This window comes from Octopus bimaculoides, chromosome 6 (assembly GCF_046866305.1).
Source record: "Octopus bimaculoides isolate indiv1 chromosome 6, ASM4686630v1, whole genome shotgun sequence".
Classification (NCBI taxonomy): domain Eukaryota; kingdom Metazoa; phylum Mollusca; class Cephalopoda; order Octopoda; family Octopodidae; genus Octopus; species Octopus bimaculoides.
In genome coordinates, this window is record NC_142933.1 from 63,905,214 (window position 1) to 63,920,213 (window position 15,000).

Below are 15,000 nucleotides of genomic sequence, written 5' to 3' on the forward strand. Positions count from 1 at the left end.
TGTAAAGGGTGGGGTGAGAGAGAGATGAGGAATGCATGGTTTAAATAACTACACTCTACTACGTGTGTGTGTCTTTGTGTGTGTGTGTCTTTGTGTGTGTGTCTTTGTGTGTGTGTGTATATATACATCATTGTCTACTGTATATATTGTGTATTTTTCTTGCTTGTACATCGAAGCGCTTACACTTGAATATATAGATACACGCACACACATACACGCGCGCGCGAGTGCACACATACAGACAGACAGACAGGCAAACGCATGTATCATCATAAGCACCATTATAAAGTACAAATAACAGAAAACTGAGGTCTTTGTAAATTAATATGCATGTGTACTTGTATAAATGAATAGATAGATAGAGAGATATATATATATATATATATATAGACAGGTACGCACGCACGAGCGAAGAGAAAGAGATTATGAATTAATTATTGTTTTTGTGCGTGTGTTCGCTCACGCGCATGTGTGTGTTTCTCTGTGTGTGTGTGTGTGTGTGTGTGTGTGTTTCTGTGTGTGTGTGTGTGTGTGTGCATGTGTGTGAATGAGTGAGTGAATGTGTGTGTGTGTGTGTCTGTGTCTGTGTCTGTGTCTGTGTCTGTGTCTGTGTCTCTGTGTGTGTGTCTGTGTGTCTGTGTACGTGCGTGTGTGTATCTGTGTGTTTTTGCGTGTGTGTGTACTAGTGTGAAGTGCAGAGACTGGGACATACATACGTACATCCCCACTTACTCATGTTTACATTTTGAATTACCTCCCTTCGCTATCAACACTTGCGTGTTCGCTAAACGTCACTTAACGAACAAACAGTGCGCGTCGGATCAGTCCGCGCAAAATTCTTTTGGAAGTCAATAAACAAGCCTCGTAATGAAACTCTTCTATAGTATACTACTACTGCTGTTTTTCTGCTATATTTCGTTTTCGGAAGGTAAGAGCATTGAATTCTTTCAATCCCCAAGCGATATTTTTTTATCTTATTTTGGGGTGATAATGCAGGAGAGGATTGTTGTTTAAATTTTTTCTCCACCGATATGAAAAGAAAAATTGCTGCTCGTACAGCTAGCGTTATTGATGCTGACACTGTTGTAAAATTTGGTAATAACGTTTCGTTGTTGTGTTTTCTATCGTGTTTTCGCTTTTTTTCTTTCTTTCTTTCTATCGTTTTCTTGCGAGTCTCGCATAGAGTTTAAATTATAAATGATTAAACTAATTTCATTATCTCTTTATAAGAAAGAAAAAAACAGACATCTCTCAAAGCGATTTCCCCGTTGACTGACTGTTAGCGGTACGCTTGTTAATTATACAGTGTCCCGATTGCTTATAGTAGTGTGTTGCATGCCTTTACCCATTTTATCAAAACATGTAATTCTAACTACACCAGTGGCAGTTACATGTTTCAGATACGGATAAATTGCAGTGGCCGTCATATGATGCGAACTTAGACGATTGGGCTTTGTAATGTCACACATTCTTGGTTTTATCCAACACGATGCGTACATACATACGTACATACATACATACATACATATATACATATATACATACATGTTTATATATCGTAGAGAAACAGCATCCAAATGTATAGGAGGAGTGTATAAGAGTGCTTGATTTAAGCATCGTAAGGAAAACGAAATTAGACTCAATCGGGAATCGAAACTCGGACGGAATAGGTCAGGTTTCTCTTTTTGTATTTTCTTTTTTTTTTTTTCAATCACATCCGCACCAATTAAGATAATCAGGGATGTTTTCTTTTGAGTAATATTCGTAAGGAACAGTGGATAATCGACCAATTATAGTACAGATGTATGTATGTATGTATGTATGTATGTATGTATGTATGCATGATGTATGCATGCTTACATGCATGCATATATGTATGTATGTATGTATGTATGTAGTCCTATAGAATACAGCTGACAGGCAAAATCGATTCCAGTGTGAATTGAACTCGAAACCTAGATAGAAGAAACTACATCATAAAATACCTTTAATCTGGGGGTTTTGTTGTCTCTTATTTCCCTGCTACATTTATTAGCTCTAAAATTACCATAGCCGATTCCAAAGCTAGTTTAGAAGAAAGAAATATCTTGGCTACATCGTAAGCGACCCGCTACCTGTAAGGGCCTCCACATACAACAGAAACAAGAATAAATCAGTTTGATGTACATCGGCAGCAGAAAGAAAGTACACCTACAAGTGTACACACTAACTGCCAATGAAGACATCACCACTGTTTTTTTGTTTGTGTGTGTGTGTGTGTGTGTGTCCTATTTATTTTATAAATAACATGACTGAATGAACGCTAGGATTAAATTCGGGCCTCTTTAAATCGGACGTGATCATCTGCTCTAACACTTCCAGAAAATATTTAAATTTAGCGTGATTACAGTTTTAACATCTTTTCAGGGCCTAGCCTTTTTTTTTTTAAGGGCAAGCGTATATTTCATTGAATCGACTCCAGTAATAATTTTAACAAACCTAAAGGTATTTTTAGCCACCAAGGAAAGCTTTATATGTGCTTTAAAGGAACCTTCTACTGAGTCAATAAGGAACTTCTATATGATCACATAAGCCGCAAAAAATAACACCAAACTCTCATTTACATTACATTATACAGCCTTAAATAAGTAAAGGACGCTATATATATATATATATATATATATATATATATATATATATATATATATATATATATATATATATATATATATATATATATATATATATATATATATATATATATATATATATATATATATATATGAAATGATGAGATGGTCATAGTTAATTATGGACAGTTATGCTCAATCTGGATTGACTCAGGGCAAACCAACCACAAAGAGATTTAAACTATGTGCGCAAAGGGTGTATCAGAACACCTCCAAGCATTTGATTCCGTACTCTACTGTTTGAGACACGCTTCACCACTCTACAATAGTATAAAATAATATTGAACACGCTGTACGACAGAGAATTAGCGGAATTGGTCATTAGTGCGTCGATAGTAGTATCATGTAGTATTAGTTTCAGCATGCTGCACTCTGAGTTCAAATCCCACCTAAGTCAACTTGGTCTTTCATCCTCTTGGGGTTGATAAATAAAGCACCACTTCACCAGTCCAGAACAGTGTATAGTGGGAGTCGTTACAACGTTGCATGAAATGTTTTTATGTTCTGCTATTTTGTGTTTGGAGTTCAAATTTTAAGTCATTATTTATCACCAGCTTCGCATGACAGGAGAATGGGGCTTTTGGTGCTTGGCTAATGGTGATAGGCTTCCATTGTTGAACAGAGCAATAGGGTAATTGGAACAACATCTCCGTTGCGTCCATATGTTTGAATGAAAAAATGCGAACCTTGTACCAAAGAGGAACAGAATACATATTACTCTTTTACTTGTTTCAGTCATTTGACTGTGGCCATGCTGGAGCACCGCCTTTAGTCGAGCAAATCGACCCCAGGACTTATTCTTTGTAAGCCTAGTACTTATTCTATCGGAATCTTTTGCCGAACCGCTAAGTTACGGGGACGTAAACACTCCAGCATCGGTTGTCAAACGATGTTGGTGGGACAAACACAGACACACATATATATATACATATACATACATACGATGTTGGAGGGGGACAAGCAAACTGGAAATCCGTTCTTCTTGTGATGTATTTATGAAAACATGAATAAGCGGTAATATTTAAATAAAGTGGAAGTTTCGTCCACGTCTAAACTTGAAACTATCCCCAGCCGAAACCCTTAAAAGTTCAAATAAAAGAAAAATAATATAATTGAAACTAAAACGGTTTTTAAATATGCTTCATACCTATGAACATGTACAAAAACGGTACTCTTTTTTTATTTTTTTGTTCAGTAGAGACGAGGGCTTCCACAGGGTCTTTTACACTTACAATTGATTCTGGTACTAAAAAATGTTTCCCCACCCAGGCTCTACGTTGTCGCTACAATCTGCTAGAAATAGTAGTCAAATCTCACGCTTAAAATACCCTGCTGCATTTACTTTATAAAAAAAAAAAGAATACTGGATAGTGTAATGTGGGAAAAGACGAGATGGTCATGGCTAGAACACCTTTGGTCATGGGCTTGCTCTATCAAGACATGACCTGGGGCTAAATAGCAACAGATATCTACAACAACAATAAGCAAAACATGCTACCAAAGCTGACCTTAATAGGATTTGGCTCACTGGAGGTCAGGTTCTGAACTACAGGTGCTATGCGATATGTAATTGTTATGGGTGGAGATGATGACGTTGCTGTATTTATATAACCTCAGGTCAATCCTCATCCAGAACTTATGACCAAAAGCATTCCAGGCATGACTACTCCGTCTTTTCAAACAGTTATTTAGGACATTTATTTTTTTTAAGGAGTTATCGAATAATACATTATTCAATGTCCTTTCTCATTTTTGCAAGACGGCATTGTTTGATTTGAGGGAGATTTGGTTATTGTTCCTAACAGACTGGAGGCGAATGTCCGCTTAGAGCCATATAAGCTCTGTTTGGGGTCTCTATGGAATTTGCTCTGACACTACGTGCTACTCATTTCTGCTCTTCAAATGTCTTCCCCCGACCACGCTAACAAATACGCTGCGTTGAGTGTTGCAGCGGCCTAGACAGCGGGAACTAAAGTGAATAGATAAACTGAGAGAACGGAAAACGTTTGAGTAAAACAAAGTAATATACTAACTAGTAGTACATGCTCTCTGTTGTAACTTACGAAATATCTTACTTTTTGTGTAGCTTAGGCAAATAGCTTGCGTCTGAGTCTTTACACTCGTAATCCTTAATCCGTGAGAAATTTTAGGGTTCCACAATGAAATTTGGGTTTTCCAGTGAGGAAATAATCGTACTGATTTTGATAGTCTTATCTTCTTTTTATTTTGATTTCTTAATATGCTGAGTGCTAATTTATTTACAAGGCTGTTAATGTTATGAAAGAGGTATTAAAGATTAATTTTTTTTCTTAACATGTATGGTGGTGATGGTGGGAAATGGAGACGGTTAACCGTTAAAAGAGAAATATTGTAAAATGGTTAAGATACACTAATTTACATAGACGTGTATCTAAGACCAGTCAATGGGGTAGACTCTACATGGTAGCTCGACCTGCTAGAAATAGCAGCCAAATAACCATTAAATCATAACTACCGTCTCGAAAAAGTATGTAAGAAACGATGCATTCGGTAATATATTCTCTAGATCCCTCATTCATTTATAGATAGTCTGTTCGATCGTCTGTTCGATCGTCTGTTCGATCGTGTGTTCGATCAGGGTTGAATTGGGCCAAACAACAAAACAGCCTACCGTGCTTTTAATTTAGGAAAGGTGGGAGAGAGATAAATAACTGTTACGTGTATCAATTTCCTTGTAGCATTAAGCTCAATATTTCTCATACGGGTGAGGCAAATGGGGATTGAAAAGGTGCCGGACAAATTAATATGATTAATAAAATTATGACAATTTTAGACTTTTTAACCTTGTCAGACATGATAGAGAAGAAAGAAGAATTATATGGATCCAAAAAAAAATTTGTCTTCTAAATTACTAGAGGAGGGGCTGCAAATAATTTCCTCTTTTTTTTTGCGTGGGGCTGTATTTGTTAGGGTGTGGCCAACTTCATCAGCAGATACGTCAGTGTATAGGTATGGGAAACATGTTGCGAATTCGACTTTTCTCTCAAGAATGTACTATTGCAAAATAAAGCCTTGCACTTGCCATGCATGCACACATATACGTATGCACAAGCACGCATAAGCACACACACACACAGACACGTACACGAACGCACACACATGCAAGCATACACACACACACACATGCACACAAACACGTAAGGACAAACGCATACATACAACTAAACACACATGGAAGCAAATTAATGGCGAAGCGTCTGCGCCTTCGCTCGACCTGGTAGAAATAGCAGCTAAATCTCCCTGAACTTACCCCTTTGTCATAAACAGAGAATGATATTGTTCTACGTAATAGTACCTAATATACAAAAGGCATGCTTTTGGATTGTCAAAGGTGGAACGCCTTTGATCATAAGTCTGTAAGATCGGGGCTGACCCGGAGCTAAACAATACTTACGATACCATAATGCTTAACATACACACGTGTGTAACAGTGAAGTTAAAGAAAAATTGCAGCCAAGTAGATTTGGGTTCAGTCCCATTGAACGACATTTGGGGCTTGACCAATGTCTTAAGGGTGAATTTGGTAGGCGAAAACTATGTGAAAGTCTGTCATAGATAGATAGATACATACATACATATGTGTGAGAGAGAGTGCCTGTTTATATATATATATATATATATATATATATATATATATATATATATATATATGTATGTATGTATGTATGTATGTATGTATACATGGTTGGCCAAAAGTCACCCGACAGTAAATTTAAATTCCATAAAAGCTTAAAATTCAATTTTATTTATTTATTTGGAAATGGTGTCGCTCAAGAAGGACTTCAGTTTGAACAATTTTCATGATGTTTCCTATTTAGATGCTTTTATTAAATTCATTTAGTTGTTAAACATAAATAATTGAAATTAAATGGTTTTTGATTTACTGTCAGGTGACTTTTGGCCAACCTTATCGATATATATATATATATATATATATATATATATATATATATATATACACATACATTCTCTTCTGCCCCGCTTGACAACCGGTGTTGTTTTGTTTACGTTCCCATAACTTAACGATTCGGCAAAAAGTGCGATATAATATATACCAGAAAAACACACCTGAACAAATATATATACATACGTACATACATGACATGACGTTAACAGATACGCGTACAAACGAACGCACACACACACACACACACACACACACACACACACACACACACACACAAATGCACAAACACGCATACACAAATATACTAAATCTACTATTCCTTGTAGTAAGAAAATGGGTAGAGAAAGAATCTAGACAATGTTGCTATAAAAACAAATGCTGTGTATGTTGGCGCGCTGTAAGTTGAAAACTGTAAGTAATGGGGCGGCAAAGTCGCTTTATCTCACTGAAAAACACATTTTTGTCGTTCCATTAAAGTAGCTTCTACGTGGTTGCTCGACATCCTAGAAATAGCAATCAAATCTTGCACAAATCTCAACACCACCGTTTTTACAGAAATGGTACGTTCTCCTGGATCAGAGATTTTATCATGTGTTCTGAATGAGGGTTGATGTGGTCTTAGGTCTCCTGGGTCATAGTTGTTCTCTTTAAGGATCTCATGGATCAGGATTGATCTATTCATATTGACCTCGTGGAACAAGGTTGATCTGCTCATAGGTTTCCTGAATCAAGGTTGATCTGGACTTAGATTTCCTGCATCAGGGTTGTTCCGGGGTAAATAACGCCAGCAATTCAATTTTGTTTCGTTTATTTCAGATCTCATTTATGTCAATTTAAAGCATCACTGATCAAACAATTCTAAAAATTATAAGACTTATAGTTCGATATTCGAAGGAAAGCAATCTTAAGCCGATGCTCTAACGTCTCCCATGAATATTCCATACCAAATGCTTTGCGTTTGACAAGGAAATCATCAGGAATCATTCATTGATATGATAGCTGTGAAAGAAGGGCAGATTTAGTAGAAATATTCGATGTTTTAATCACATATTTTCTGGGTTCAGATCTCTTCGGCTCCATGAGACGGTATCAGTGAAAAATGTGGAAAGGAAAAATTACAAAGCGGAATCGAAACCAGATTGTGGTTTGAAAACTCTGTTCTACTCCAAGAATTTTTTTTTCCCGCTACTCCAGGATTTTTTTTCTTATTTTTTCGCTACACCATGATCTTAACTTAACTTAGGAGTCGTCAAATTGGCAGAAGTCTTAGACCATCGAACGAACTGCTTTTGCATTATTTATTCTGATCTTTGCGCTCTGAGTTCAGTTTCCGCCTTGGGTAACTTTGCCTTTTATCTTCCTGGAGTCGTTAAATAGACGGTGGACTGACGAAACCGTTGGAGCACCGAACAGGAAGCTTTGCAATATTTGTTCTGCACATATGTAGCATCGGAAAGGAGAAAAATACTTACTCGGTACTATATGTTGGACGAAATATCGGATTTTATTAGAAGCTAAAAACGTTTACAAATCGTTACACCGAGTTTCATGCTTCCGATCTTCGGATGAAAAAGGGGGTAAATAGAACATCAGGACAATATTTAGAGTGTTGTAATTTCAATCGAAGCAAACTTTCCTCACCTTTATGAATAAAGGATCTTGTTCAACGAATCATATACGAGCGTTAGCGCGAGCGCAGACTTTTCAAAAAACAAAATAGTAAATAAATAATCTGGAAATAGAGGGACAGAAAGAGGATAAGGGAAAATAACAACGAGAGAAGAAGAAGAGGAAGAAGAAGAAGAAGAAGAAGAAGAAGAAGAAGAAGAAGAAGAAGAAGAAGAAGAAGAAGAGCAACAACAACAACAACACCAACACCAACAAAATATGTGCAAAGCTAGAGAATATGAAAAGTTAAGGATGGTAAAAAGTAATTCATCAATACCAATAAATGAAGAGATTGTAAAAACAACAAAACAATGTTCAAACAGTCTGAACGTACACACACACACACACACATATGTATAAGCAGACAGGCAAGCCTCTATACTCATGAAAGAGAGAGGAGGAGAGGAGGTGAGAGAAACCATCCAAACACTCAAAGAACACAAAATGCAAGATGCGTAACGATTACACGGATGCACATGCAAATACGCATATGCATGAACATGCACACACACACACACACACACACACACACACACACACACACACACACACACAAGAGGGAGAGAGACGGAGACGGAGACGGAAAGATGCCCACACACTCATGGAATTAAATAGGGAACGCACGTTAAATGTTTACGGGAAAAATACAAAACCTGCACAGAACTGAACACAAAGATGTGCACATCGACATACAAACTAACACATACCCGCACACACACCACGGGTGAAATCACATGCAAATCACAAAAATAATGCAAGATCACCGAGAGAGAAATAGAAAAATCGTTATCATGTAATAAAAAGAACCTAATGGAACCAAAACGGAACAAAATAGTAATATCGAATTCAAGCACTGGAAAACACCCGTTGCAAAACAGCCATTTTTAGTCAGAAAAGACTGATAAACAGTGGAAAATTCCGAAAGATCGAAAATAAGTAGCTTTAAAATCCAAAGCTTTCAGATTTCCACGGGAGTAGATCAAAATTTTGCATTGTACATCTATTTGGTAGCAATCATTTAGAAATCAAATATTTAGATGTGCGCCTGTAAGAGTTTAATAATTCCGACTTAAGTATTTCTCGTTCAGGTACAGCGGAGAGTGAGTGAAATTGCAGAATGAGCTATGTTGACGTGGATTCATTCACTCGTTTTAAATACAATAATATCTGCATACATATTCATGCAAAAGTAAGCGAGACGACAAATGATGGATCCATTTTAATGACTGACAATCAATCTCCCTAGTCGAAATCGTGGCTTCACGCGTGATGCACACACACACACACACACACACACACACACACACACACACACACACACACACACACACACACGCACACACTCAGACATATATATTGTATGTAAATTGGCATGGTGGCAATCTGAAATTTAAAAAGGTTCCCCAAGACGCCACCGCACCAGTAATCCGAAAATCCACAAAGCATCCGTAAAGCATGCATAAAAAAATTACAACAAAAGAATGGAATTACCTGACTGTGTTTGTTGTTTAGTTTACACACGTTTCATTAGCTTCATTAAACCAGTCTTACATAATGCCATTTCCACGCTAACAACTGCTGGCCTATTTTATGTACTGTAGAGATCTTCCTTAAGAAGCCAACTTGTCCGGACATAACAACAGACAATGAACCGAGTGAGAACCGGCGCTGGGTTGTTTACGTCCCCTTAAATTAGCAAAATCAAAAGCTTCAGCAAAAGAACCCGATAGAACAAGTACCAGACTCTGAAAAATAAGTACTGGGATCGATTAAATCCATTGATGCGGTGCCCCAGCGTTGCTGCAGTCCAGTGACTGAAACAATGTGTGTGTGTGTGTGTGTGTGTGTGTGTGTGTGTGTGTGTGTTTGCATGTATACATACACACACATGTATGTATGTATGTATGTATGTATGTATGTATACGATGGACTCTCCCGTCGGTTTCGACGTATGAGGATCCGCCAACGATTTGCAATAAAGCCCACAGAACCTGCAATTATAAGGATTACAGGTCAGTGCAGCTAGTATATTTGCAGCCGCTTCTCTCTTTTGACTTGCACTCCGAAGCCTGTTAATGCTGGTTGCAACAAAGTTTCTCCACGATCTTGAACCATACAAAAGAGTAGTAAGAATGGCAGCTTTATAAACCTGTGCTTTAGTGTCAAGTTTGATGCCCTCTTTCATTTCATAGGCGAGAACAAAGTTTGCCAAATGCGTTGGTTGCCTTTGCAAGACGGTTGACGATTTCATCTAGAGAAGCGCCCGAATTCACTTTACTACTAAGATATGTTAATGACTTCACATAATTTAGGTTTTTCCCATCAACCTGTATAGAAGTATCAGGAAAATTATGAACCGGTGGCCTCCGCCTGACGCCTCGAATTTGTTTAGGAGTAGGGCAAAGGAGTAAGGCAAATTTGATTAGGAGTAGGATTACTTCCGTCTTCTTTATGATGATGATCAAACCAAAGGCTTTGCATGCAGTAGAAAACCGGTCTAGAAGTTCCTGAGCTTCCTCTAAGGAGGTCACTACTAGTGCAGCATCATCTGCAAAAAGTGGATCACGAATGATACTGGTGCCTAGCAGCGTTTTGGCTTTGATACGCTGGTGACTGACCACCGCTTGTTCGAAACTGATACAACCTTGTATGTCGCCAATAACATACCTCAGCATGGCTGAAAAGAAGAATGCAAACAAAACAGGAGCTATAACACAGCCTTGCTTTGTGTCGTTTGTAACGTCGAAGGAAGCCGAAGATTCCCCTCCGGACACGACAGCAGCCTTCATTCCCTCATGAAAGGAGATGATAACATTCAACATCTTGTCAGGCATACCAAGCTTTTTCAGAACTTCCTATAGCGCTTGCCGGCTAACAATACACACACACACACACACACACACACACACACACACACACACATACACACACACACACACATATATATATATATATATATATATATATATATATATATATATATATATATATATTGGCAAAGAGCTTCTGCGCAGTTTTTTTATTGACTATATTCTTCTCATAAAGTATTAGACAACTTGAGACAATGACAGGAATATTTGTCCAAAGTGTCGCACACTGAGATTGACCATGAAACAATGTAGCTTCAAAGTAAACTTCTTAGTTGCATACCTATGCTGATAACTGTTAGAAAAAGCAGCCAAGTATCCTAAAAAGCTGGCTGAAGGGTTAAAAAGCTCAATTTGCAATGACAAAGTCTCAAATTTCATTCCATTTCGTGACATCTTGAGCAAGTGTCTTTTACCATAGCCTCGGATTGACCCAAGCTTTGTAAGTGAATTTGGGTTGACGGAAACTCTGTAGAAGCCGTCGCATAGATTTTGCCTGTATTTCAAAAGATTTTGATCCATTTCAAATGTACTTAAATATGGCTTCCTGGTACTTGATGAGGAGCAGTTATATATTCTGATATACTTCACTGGTTGAGTAGATGACTTGTTATCAGTACATTCGTGTTCAGATTACATAGAATTTATTAAGAATTGTTGCCTATACTAATAAACTAGACTATTAATAATGCATGAGGGAATCTCAACATTGTTAGTCAATCTGTCAGAAAAAAAGGCAACTAAATCCCCTTTAAATCATACACTATCGTCTTTCAAACAAAAAAACAAGTGGAGTACTTATTGGATATATGTCTAACTTACATTATGATTGAATAAAAACTGGAACAGCAACAGTTGGTTCACAACTAAAATCCTTTTGATCAAGATCCTTCTGCGAGGTGTTCCCTGTGGCTAAACAATGACAATAACCTACGAACCCATTACCTACACCTCATCTTAAACTGCTGTTTAAGTTAACCTTTAAGTAATGTATTCGGGTATAGCTGTGGTTAAAAGTGGTTTATAAATTAATCAATGCGGTAATCCTCATTATTTTGCTTCTGTGTGATAAACAGGAACAATTATTAGTTGCTTACATTATTTTCTCCTTGACTTTTCCTAATTACTGTCTCTGTCATTTAGCAATTAGTTATGCACAGATCTCTGTATCTATATCTGTCCCTTCACAGACATCTGTGATCCGCTGCTTTTTTTCTTTTTTTTTTTTGTCTTTTTTCTTGTTTCAGTCATTGGACTGCGGCCATGTTGGTGCACCGCTTTGAAGAATATTAGTTGAACAAATCGACCCTAGTACTTATTGGTTAAAGGCTCGTACTTATTCTATCGGTCTCTTTTGACGAACTGCTAAGTTACGGGCACGTAATCAAATTTACACCAGTTGTCAAGTGGTGGAGGGGAAACAGACGCAAATACAAAGACACCCACCCACACACACAAACACACACACACATATATATATATTTTATATATATATATATATATATATATATATAAAGAGACCGATAGAATAAGTACTATGCTTACAAAGAATAAGTCCTGGGGCCGATTTGCTCGACTAAAGGCGGTGCTCCAGCATGGGCGCAGTGAAATGACTGAAACATATATATATATATATATATATATATAGCGGAATTCTTTAAGTTTCCGCCTACAAAATCTACTCACAGAAGACACTTGTCCAAAGTGATACGCCGTGGATCTGAACCCCAACCTATGAAGTTGGAAAGCAAACTTCTTACCGAACAGTTGTGCTTTATGTTTATGCTTGTATATGCGTATGTGTATAAGTGCGTTTTACACACACACACGCACACACACACGCACACACACACACACACACACACACAGAGGATCAAGTCCAAGATAGGATATCAATTTATTGTAGTTATCTTTTTCTTTTTCCTGCATGAGAAAATGAATTCTTCAATATTGTTTCCAATGGGATCAATTATTCAATGGTGGATGTCATGCCTGTAAAGACACAATCACTACACATGCCGATTTCAATATTTGGCGCAAGGCCAGCAACTTGGGAAGGGTAAATCGATTACATCGACCTTATTTTATCAGCCACGAAAGGATGAAAGGTAAAGTCGACCTTGGCAGAAATTAAATGCCGCTAAGCATTGCGCCCGACGTGCTTACGATTCTGCCAGCTCACCACCTTACACTCACTCTTTACTCTTTACTCTTTACTCTTTACTCTTTTACTCTTTTACTTGTTTCAGTCATTTGACTGTGGCCATGCTGGAGCACCGCCTTTAGTCGAGCAAGTCAGCCCCAGGACTTATTCTTTGTAAGCATAGTACTTATTCTATCGGTCTCTTTTGCCAAACCGCTAAGTTACGGGGACGTAAACACACCAGCATCGGTTATCAAGCGATGGTGGGGGGACAAACACAGACACACAAACACACACACACACACACATATATACATATATACATATATATACGACGGGCTTCTTTCAGTTTCCGTCTACCAAATCCACTCACAAGGCTTTGGTCGGCCCGAGGCTATAGTAGAAGACACTTGCCCAAGGTGCCACGCAGTGGGACTGAACCCAGAGCCATGTGGTTGGTAAGCAAACTACTTACCACACAGCCACTCCAACGCCTATACATAATTAAAAAAAAAAGAACAGTAATATATCCCTTCTCTCACTAAACATGAACAGCACCAACTAAAGCCCCTCAAGGTTGCTACAAACGTTATCTCTCCTTGCGAATGTGCATTCTCAACATAGTAAAACTGGACAAGATCAACCTACGACCTTCTATTTAGCTAAAACTGGAAATCACTTAGTCGTCCTACTTTCTTTGCTTTTAATCCAATACGCAACATTCAGTTTTAAGCATCACTCAATATAATTCTAATGCAGCATGTAACATGTAGCGTGACTTCGTATTAACATGCATGCATTAAGCATTCTTTGTAGATACCCGTATAATTTAATAATAGTATACAGCTTTTATGCAAGCAACTGTAGTTCATGAAGTCTTTATGTGCGTGAGTGAGTGCATTCGTGCATTCATACATTCATGCATGTGAATGGGGGGGGGCGTGCATATGAGTGTGCATATATGTGTGTGTGTATGTGTGTGTGAACAATACTTTGAGCGAATTTGGTGAACAGAAATTGTGCAGAAGTCCGTCGTATATATATATATATATATATATATATATATATATATATATATATATATATATATATATATATAGATATATATTACATGCTTCAGTCATTGGACTGCAGCCATACTGAGGTAGTTTAGTTGAGAGAAAGGAGAGAATGTGAGTGTAGGGTATGGTGATGAGGGTCAATCGTAGAATATTTAAATGATGGAAATGTTTGAAAAATTAATGGATCGTGGGACGAAACGATGTGACCCCTAACTGCTGATGATGCAGAAAGGTTCTCGACATTACGATGGATTCAGAACAAGAGGCTGCAATACCTCTGAGTAGCTCCTATTTCTGCATGGGACAAAGCATTTCCGATGTTTCTTTTACCAACTTCATATATGGCTGCTGCCGAAAATCGTAATCCAGCAGACCTATGATAAAAGACATTCCAATCGTGACTTTCCAAAACATATTTTTTCTTTTTTGAAAAAAAAAAAAACAGTAGGACCGCATCATCCAACAGATCCTTTCCTTTTTAAGATGAGTGTGATTGTATGGAAATTTGGTTGCCATTTCAAGCAAATCAAGCATACACTTAGTAGTTGTTTCGTTATCTTGGTGTAAATATGCTGACTGTGCTAAGCTATACTACAGAATACATGAATAGATTTTAGCAACATTATGATTATGGACAGAAAAAACA

The 15,000-nt window shown here is 37.6% G+C and overlaps 1 protein-coding gene across 2 annotated transcripts in view; it reads left to right on the forward strand.

The window, feature by feature from the left end:
• The window catches only part of LOC106874787 (UPAR/Ly6 domain-containing protein qvr), a 203,607-nt gene that overhangs the window by 130,363 nt on the left and 58,244 nt on the right, over positions 1-15,000 (forward strand). Inside the window, exon 1 of one of the 2 annotated variants that reach the window (XM_014922642.3) lies at positions 561-928. The exons of the other annotated variant lie outside the window; for it this stretch is intronic. Within the exon in view, the coding sequence (XP_014778128.1) occupies positions 868-928 (61 nt within the window). The 5' untranslated portion in view covers positions 561-867. Of the gene's footprint in view, positions 1-560; positions 929-15,000 lie in introns of those variants that run through there. 2 annotated transcript variants of the gene reach the window in all.